This window comes from Juglans regia, chromosome 1 (genome assembly GCF_001411555.2).
Source record: "Juglans regia cultivar Chandler chromosome 1, Walnut 2.0, whole genome shotgun sequence".
Classification (NCBI taxonomy): Eukaryota; Viridiplantae; Streptophyta; class Magnoliopsida; order Fagales; family Juglandaceae; genus Juglans; species Juglans regia.
Window position 1 is genome coordinate 19,176,877 of NC_049901.1, and position 9,036 is coordinate 19,185,912.

Below are 9,036 nucleotides of genomic sequence, written 5' to 3' on the forward strand. Positions count from 1 at the left end.
GAAAGAATAAAAATATAATAAATGAATATAAACATTGATTTTACAATAAATTAAATATGATAGAGAATAAATTATATTATCATATATATGCCAGAATATTATAAATATATTTTATCATAAATATAGCAATATTTTAACAAAGATAATATAGAACTCAACGAATTAAAATAAAGTACGGGGAGCTGGCTGGAGACACCAGACCAACTGACCTCCAGGAGTGATGCACAGTGTTGTATAGACCATTTCATTGCCTTACGTATATAATGATAGAAATAATTGCAATACATATAAAAAACTAAAAAAAAAAAATGATCCTATTTATTTGCAAATGGCCATTAAAATCATATAACTGAATTGCCGTGTCAATTTGTGTTTTTTTTTTTTTTTTTCTAATTTGAACAGGAATAACATTGAAGAAAATAAAAAACATGGGAAAGTCAGGAATCAAGGGAACAATATGCCAAGCAATTGTTTTACAAGAAACAAACCAATTAGGAAGAAAAAAAGATACAATATTCTATTTCTTCCAAAAGAAATATATGAAATCGTTGTTATTTGATCAGGTCTCTATCGGCGCCAAAATGCTGCCTTGTCCATATCAATTCTTCATCAATATCTGGCGTTATTGTTCTTGAGCTCCCCTTCCATGGCCTCCTCAAGCAAGAACCAAGACTCCTCCATCAACTCAGGGCTCAGTCTGAACATTAAGACACAGAACTCCATCTGATTCAACGCGCCATCACCGTCAAAATCGCCCTCCTTCATCATGCTCACAAGCTCGTCCTCCTTCAAGTCTTGCAAACCGAGAAGCTGGGAGTTCCTCCTGAGGCTGTCTAAAGTGATCACCCCCTTGTCCTTGTCCATCAGCAATTGAAACCCACTACAAAGCTCCTTCATCAGCCCCTCACCACCCAGTTTGTCAGCCATTAAAGGCAGCAGATCCTCGAAAACAGCCCCCTTTCCGGTTCCTGCCATTTTCAGAGACCTAGAATTAGTTTCTTTGAGATATTAGAGACAGGTGAGATTATTGATAGAAGAGATTTGGATATGGTTTGCGATGAATGGGGAAAAGAAGAAAGGGAATAATATATAAGAGAGGGAGAGAAGGGGTTCTTGGAAGGAGCATGGTATGGTTTCCCAATGGATGACAGCGCAAGAACAAGCAAATTGCTGGTCGGCTTTGATTCTGCAAGGCTGCAATTGCCTCTCAGTTTCGTAGAAGTTTTACAGGGGCATTTCTTGTCATTTGGCAGAGCTTAATGTTTTTGACTTGTCTTGAGCATTTGTCTATAACAAGGGTATTACCGTCACTTTATCTTAGTTTTGACTCACACCCACAACTCTGGCTCTTTGAAGTTTGAACTTGGAAGGGTATGTCACATGTGTGTGAAGCTTTCCCCATTTTGACTTTAGCTGAGGGAGGGCACTATTGTCATCTGGGGAGGGTTTATTTTCTGTGCCGTTTGAGTTTCGCCAAGGGACTACGTCCAAGTTGCGTCGCTGAAGGAGTCCAAAAACTTAGTTTTATTTTGGTTGGAACGGTAGCTTTCTGTTCACTTTCTCGGAAAAGATAGCGAGAAAAAGTTGAGAGAGATTTGAAAGAAGATGTAAATAAAGGCATCCGATTTCTCCTCACCACAATTCACATGAAGTTACTTCATCCCTAAGAAAAGCTTGTTGTGATGCACTTTCAAGACCAATTAATGCGATGTATTTTTTTTTCCCTTTTGTTGAAGGTTCTTTCCCGTGTTGATCTCAAGCTAGCCTCATTAAATGCAAATTTGCTAATAATAATTTTCATCTTAAATGTATTAAATAATATAAGGGTGTTCCTTTTGGCCGAAATATTAAAATATTTTATAAATCTTAATTTCTCATGAGAATTTTAGAGTAAATCTTCTAATGTTATGAAGTGATTTTTTTAGGTATGATTTTTTAGACAGCTGTAGATATCTCACAACCTTTGTTTTGGGTTTTTGCTTAATGCGAATAAAGAAAGAATAAACTAATAAACAAGTCATGTCCACAAAAAAAAAAAAGTTGATGTGAATGAAGACTAATTATGGTCTATAGTCTATACCCGTCTTGAACGCGTATATATGGCTTCCTCGCACCACCCACGTACACGATATGCCCATTTCTATATTAGTTTAATACAAAATTCCAGAAAGCCTATAACGGATGGATTCCCTGATTGGGACTTTCAACTTATCGGCTAGCTACTTGTGAGTACGTGATCCAGCTAGCAAAGATCACCCAAATATTTCTTTTATTTTTAATTATTATTCTAAATTTTATCATCTTTAATTATGATTATCGGTGTATTTTTTCGATAATAAGACGTATACCACATATATTTTTAAAGTAAAATTCATTACGTATAGCGATTTTTTTATTTTTTTTACAAACTCTCGTGATCTCGCTTTGCTATTTTTCACAATGAGAATAACTAAGAAGAAGAGATTGGGAAGATGGAGTTGAGGTGTCTTGGTCCTGGTTGCTGGCCTGGAAGTCTAAAGTATTCTCTATTTCGTTGCCTCGATTTTGTCGGCCTGCGGTCTTCCTATGCTTTGTGGAGTTTGATTTGATTATATAAAATTATTTTATTTTATTTTTTTATCATTATAATTTTTTTAAATTTTTACATAAAATATAATAAATAATTTAATTTTTTAAATTTTAAAATAAAAATAATATTTTATTTAATTTTTAATAAAACATCTCATCTCATTTCATCTCTTCTAAAATACGTAATAAAACAGAGCCTAAATTACTTCCATTTTTCAGCTGCATTCTTCCCTATATGTTCCTTCTTTGCCGGCTTTTAATATTTTTTCAGTTACGTACTTGTGTTTTGTAATTCTTTCTTCCCTTATTTTGGGGGTTTAGATGCTACACAATGGGCTCTTGGTTGGGCTATACAATAAGTTCTTAGCCATTCATAAGCATTTACGAAATGAGCAGTTATGTGGGGAAGATTTTCTTCCTTTAGTTGCAGTCAAGCCTCCAGCACTCTCTCTCTTGCTACTCTTTCTCAGCTGTTGAGAAGTTTCTGTTCTAAGACTCATATCTCATCTAAGGCTCATTTCAGAAAATATATATATTTTTTAATTATTATAATTTTTTTAATTTTTAATATAAAATCAAATAAATAATTTAATTTTTCTAAATTTTAAAATAAAAATAATATTAAAAAATATATTCTAATAATATTTTATTTAATTTTTTAATTTTAATGTCAACTCATCTCAACTACAAAAACAAACTAGCGTTGTTGGATGAACTCGCAAGGGTTGCCGCCGCGTCCATCATCTAATTCCCTAGAAATTGTATTGTTGACATTTATGGAAATGTTTTGCAAACTGCTGCAGAATTAATTTGAAAGATGACCAAACTGACCCGTTTCTTTGAAATTTTTACCAGTTAATAGGAAAGCTGTGACAAATCAAATGTAGAAAATCTAGTCGTGATTTCCTTAATTAGAATTATTGTGGCACAAGGAAGACTCGAGCCATTGACATAGTTCTTTCATATACATTTATGTCTTCATAAAGAAAAATACTTTGGTTTTACCAAAATATATCCACAAAATAATATAATACGATATGATGCATTGTGGAATTATTTTTATTATCAATTATATTTAACGAAACAGCCCAGCGGCCCAGGCCCAATTACCTCACAAGAAAAAAGCCCTATTCTTTTTTCTTTCTTCTCTACCCCTTCTTCCCAGGCCTTCTGCGCAGCCCCCCCTCCCCCATCCCGATTCCCAACTCTCCATTCCTCTTTTTGTTGCCAAGCCATTGCTGCCAGACTAGGCGTCATTGTACTTCACCACGCCAAGAGGTCCACCCGTATCTCTCTCAAGCTCTCATTTTCCCTTCTTCCATGCCTCTCTCTCTCTCTCTAACTCTCTGTTGATCTCTCCATTCCGATATTAGTTCCCTGGGTGACCAACGTAGGCCGCTGAAGCCAACACACCGCCCCGCCACCAAGGTATGTCTCAGCTTTACTCTCTCTTTCTCTATTTCCGATTCTCGCTCACCCCATCCGAGATCTCTCCCTCTCTGTGTGGTCCCTCACCATCTTGAACACGGCCTTCATCTTGTTGTCAATGTCACAGGGTACCTCGAGTGTCCCTAGACAGCACCACCTCACTCTCGAATTCAATGGGTCCATCGCAACAAGCTTCGGGTAAGACACACTCGAGCGTTAACCATGTAATCAAACTGTAATTTCCGTGAATTGTACGATTGGTGCCTACGAGAAGTTGGGTTGTCTCTATTTGTATGCTGGAAATCGTAAATTTAGAGATTTATGGTTGGTTGGTGTTTGGATGGGCCCCTGTTTGTGAAGTCGTGAGCGCATGATGGGGAAAATGTGGGTTAGTGTTCCGATGTGTCGGGAGTAAGCGAGTTTTGGGCATTTGGCTCGGGTCATTATAAACCCGAGGCACCATGTTCGACTATTTTGATTGATGTGCTGTTTATACTCATTTTGAGCTATAGTTGAGCTTTAGGGCAGGTTTGAAGGGTGAGATGAGAATTTTGTGTTTTATTTTGAAGTTTAAAATATTATATTTTAATATTATTATTGTTTTGAGATTTGAAAAAGATATATTGGGATTTGAAAAAGTTGAATTGTTTATTATATTTTGTATGAGAATTTGAAAAATGTGTAATGATAAGATGAGATGAGATGAGAATTTTGTGTTTTGTCTTGTGTTTCAAACCTGCCCTTAGAAGTTTATTAGTTAGATCAAAGCCGCTGCGGAGTGGTCCAGCAATTAAAGTTAGAAGAGCAGCCCTCTATTCACACGGCGACATGTAGGCAAAAACACTATAAACGAGTTAGACCTCCTCACACAGAATCACCACAAGCAAGTCATAGAAATCGTGTTCTCCCAGCTCTCACAGGCTCTTTTTGTCTTCGTCTCCAAGCTCTCAAGCCATTCTCTTTGCACTGCCACAAAGCCTGCCGCCCAAGATGAAGCTCTGTTCCACCGCTACCATCTCAGTCCGACGCTGACCATCCATTGCCTAGCTTGGTTTTTCAGACCACCTCACCCACACGGATTGAGCACCATCTCACCCACAAGTATTTTACACCATCGTCGACCACACAGATTTCGCACCACCCCAGTCGGCAACTTACGGTTTTTCATGGCTGAGAAAGGTGACCTTGGTGTTGCGCAGGTAATTTTCACCATTCCCAATACTCAATTGGCATGCAAATATATTATCCTATATGTGTTTGATTAAATTTTGATGAGAAGATGAAACTCGCCTATTATCGTGCCAAGAAGACCTTTTCCATCACACATTGGCTTTTCTTCAACACTTCCCTTCTCTTTTGTTTTCTTTTCTTCGAATGTTATGTGTTTGCTATTTTACGGGAAAGAAAATTACTAGACAAGTTCAACCTTAAAAAGTTTCATGTTGGATTCTTCACTTGTTTTATTTTTTCCTGGCAATCAACCCATGCTATCATGTCAGCGCTCAGATAGTATGAAAATTTCATGTTTTTTCAAGGACGTAGTGATGGTGCCATGTCATGCTGGAATGGGTGCTTCACTTTCACTACAGGAGGTGATGTCCAACCATTAATTGTGGTAGTGTGGTAGATGAGATGTCATAAAGAGATGATTATAGGCACTCATGACATTTGAGACAAGTAAAATTCACATTAGTTGGCATCAGAAGTGGAAGAGGCATATTCTAATGCATTTTCTTCCCATTTTTTATGGATTCATTTCATAGGTAGAAATGGAATGGCTTAGGCCTCGTTTGTTTTTGCAGATGAGATAAGTTGATATTAAAGTTAAAAAATTGAATAAAGTATTGCTAGAATATATTTTTTAATATTATTTTTATTTTGAGATTTGAAAAAGTTGAATTGTTTATTTTATTTTGTATTGAAAGTTGAAAAAATGTAATGATTAGATGAGATGGAATAATGTGAGATGTGATGTTTTCTGAAAACAAACGAGACCTTAGTTAATGTGATTGTTTTGAATAACTACTGAATTTATAATGTGGTGGTTTTGTATTGAAGTAACAAATTTCTTGGGTTAATAGTGATGAACTTGAGATTGAAAGTGTATACATTCCAGATGATGTGAATGTCGAAAATGGGGGCGAATGTCGAAGATGGAGTGAATGTGGATGGAGGAGTCTCTTCAAGTAGTGGTACTTTGGAGCTATTCATTGATATAGTATTTGAGGATGTGGAAGATGCCTAAACATTTTACAAGACATATGCAAGAAGAAAAAGTTTTGTAATTCGGACGAATCATACTCGGTTGTCGAAAGATGATAAAACTCTTTATGCAGTAAACTATGTTTGCACAAGGGCAGGATTCCGACGGATTAGTCGGAAAGAAAAAAATCGAACACTCCTTGAACCTGCCTAGACAGATTGGATGTAAAGTAATAATGAGAATAAAAAAAGATGGTGAAAAGTGGATAGTTAACAAGTTTGTGGTTGAACATAACCATATTCTACTTACACTGAGAAGTACTCATTTGCTTCGTGGACATAGGAGAGTTACTCAAGTTAAAAAAAAAAAACTGATTATGATGTTAAATGAGTCCGGTGTACCGACAAGGAAAATTATGTCGGTATTGAGTAAAGAATCAGGTGGTGATTTTAATGTTGGTTGTATTGGCAAGGATATTGAAAATTACTTGGGAACCAAAATGAGAAAAGTATTTGAAGAGGGTGATGCACAAATGTTACATTCCTACTTTATTGATCGACAATTCAAAGAACCTGGATTTGTATATTCCATACAAGTTGATAAGGATGGGTGTAAGAGAAGTTGTTTTTGAGCTGATGCGCGATCAAGAGCTGCATACCAATATTTTGGAGATGTTACATTTGATGTCACTTACCTGACCAATATTTATAAGATGCCATTTGTGTCATTTTCTGGAGTTAACCATCATCATTAGACCATAATGTTTGGTTGTGTTTTGTTAGTTAATGAAACGACTGAATCATATACATGGTTATTGAGAACATGGCAAGAGGCTATGCTTGGGCGTGCCCCTTCAACTATAATTACCGATGATGACAAAATGATGGCTAAGGCCATTATAGAGACACTCCCGAGTACAACTCATCGGTTGTACTTGTGGCACATTTTACACAAGTTTCCCGAACAATTGGCCTATGTATATAACAATTTATGGACTTTCAGAAAGAATTTCGTCATTGCATCTATGAGACAATTACAACTGATGAGTTCGAGCAAGAATGAGCTTCGATAGTAGTGAACTATGAGCTAGAAGAAAATACTTGGCTGCAAAATCTTTACAGCCGATGGGATAAGTGGGTACCGGCTTACTTGCGTTTGACATTCTGTACCGGTATGTCAACAACTCAAATGAGTGAAAGCATGAACAAATTTTTTAAAGATTATGTTCGTTCAAGTATTATGGTTAGTGACTTCGTGCGTCAGTATGAAAAAGCTATATATGCATGTTTTTTTAAAGAGAGAGAGAAAGATGTCAGGACTAAATCTACATGGGCGATATTGAAGACACCTCTTAAAATTGAAGAGGAGGCGGCAACGGTTTATACAAAAAGTCTTTCATGATCTTCCAATATGAGCTGTTCGATAGTTTACGGTACCAAGCAAGAAAATTATTTAAAGTGGGTGAAACCAAGACATATGGAGTGATAGCTTATGGTAAAGAAACACCTCTTTACCATGTGACATTGGAGGGTGATGAAGGACATGCAACATGTACATGCCATATGTGAGAGTTTATGGAGATTCTTTGTAGGCATATCTTGTGTGTTTTTGGCAAGAAAGCAAAGTTAGATAGATTGCCACAACATTATATTCTAGATATATGGACTATTAATGCTAAGAGTCGACCTATTCCCAACATATCATATTCTGAAGGGCAAGTTTGACAAGGACAAGATGAGCCTACGATGAGAAAAAGCAAGTCAATGATACAACTTTATGGCAGTGTCGAACTTGCATCACAGTCAACAGAAAAACACAATCACTTCACACTTGCATTGGAAAAAGTTCACAAAGAATTGCTTGTAATGGAAGATTATGTAGAATGTTCAGAAAGAGGGGAGGCAACCAATGATGATCAAATATTAAAAAGTCAAGTTGTATCGAACTTGTTTGGAACAACTGTTCTTCAGTAAGGTATTGTAGATTTGAATACTTTTTATTTATTTGTTTTAATCAAAGTTTTACTTTTTTTTTATTGTATTTGTTGTTGTTTATGTAGGGATATTGGGCATACACCTGAGGTTGAGCGCACTAACTTGGATGACTAATGGAGGTTTGCTTAAGTCAATGTTCTAATTTTTTTTTTTTCGTTTCTATATATTTGATATACATCCTTAAATGTAATCAGTTCTTTTTTTGTTTTTATATAACTAATGGTTTTGTGATTAATGTGACAGGAGAGTTGTGATGCTTTTGAAGGTTGTGAAGCTTTCTCGTTTTGAAGTTGATGAGCTTTTGTGGATTGAAGCTTCATATTTTTAGGAGTTTTGTGCATTGACACTTGTGAATCTTTGAGTTTGAACTTATGTCTTTGGCACCAATGTTATGTACTTATTGCTTATTAATTGAGGAATTGAGAATTGTATGTATAAATTGAGGAATTGGGAACCTGGATTTTCCCATCGATTTGTGCCATTTTGTTTAATAATTTGGAATTATATGTATAATTTTTGTAACTCGTTACAGCTAAGAGTGGTTAAGTAGCATATGATATATATATCTGTTGTGTTGATTGCTAGACGTGGTGCAGGTAATTGCTTGGTTCGTTGAGGTATTTTGTTGGTCAAGAGTCTTTTTATTGTAAACATGTTTGTATTTATGCAGAAATATTGTAAAGTTAACATAAGCATTAGTCCCTGGCCAGATAAATACGATTTTGATGGTAAAGGTATCATTTAAGCTAGTCTTACATTTTCATTACAAATTAGTTGTCCAAAGCTCTCATTTTAATGAGAGCACTGCCCTGACATATACAATATTTTTGGGATATATAAAAA

The 9,036-nt window shown here is 35.8% G+C and overlaps 1 protein-coding gene and 1 long non-coding RNA gene across 6 annotated transcripts; one reads left to right on the forward strand and one right to left on the reverse strand.

Annotated features, from left to right (window-relative positions):
• Positions 1-230: 230 nt before the first annotated feature.
• LOC108991953 (calcium-binding protein PBP1-like) lies at positions 231-1,217 on the reverse strand. Its single transcript, XM_018966381.2, has one exon. The coding sequence runs from the start codon at positions 973-975 to the stop codon at positions 610-612; it is 366 nt and encodes a 121-aa protein (XP_018821926.1). The 5' UTR covers positions 976-1,217; the 3' UTR covers positions 231-609.
• Positions 1,218-3,740: 2,523 nt separating this feature from the next.
• LOC108991990 lies at positions 3,741-8,706 on the forward strand. Of its 5 annotated transcripts, none has more exons than XR_004797933.1 (6): positions 3,748-3,996; positions 4,124-4,194; positions 4,743-5,195; positions 6,113-8,173; positions 8,259-8,322; positions 8,437-8,706. It is a non-coding gene; the product is annotated as an uncharacterized LOC108991990 (long non-coding RNA). The 5 variants fall into 5 exon arrangements; XR_001996240.2 differs by having other exon boundaries at positions 8,259-8,312; XR_001996241.2 differs by having other exon boundaries at positions 4,746-5,195; positions 8,259-8,312.
• Positions 8,707-9,036: the final 330 nt, after the last annotated feature.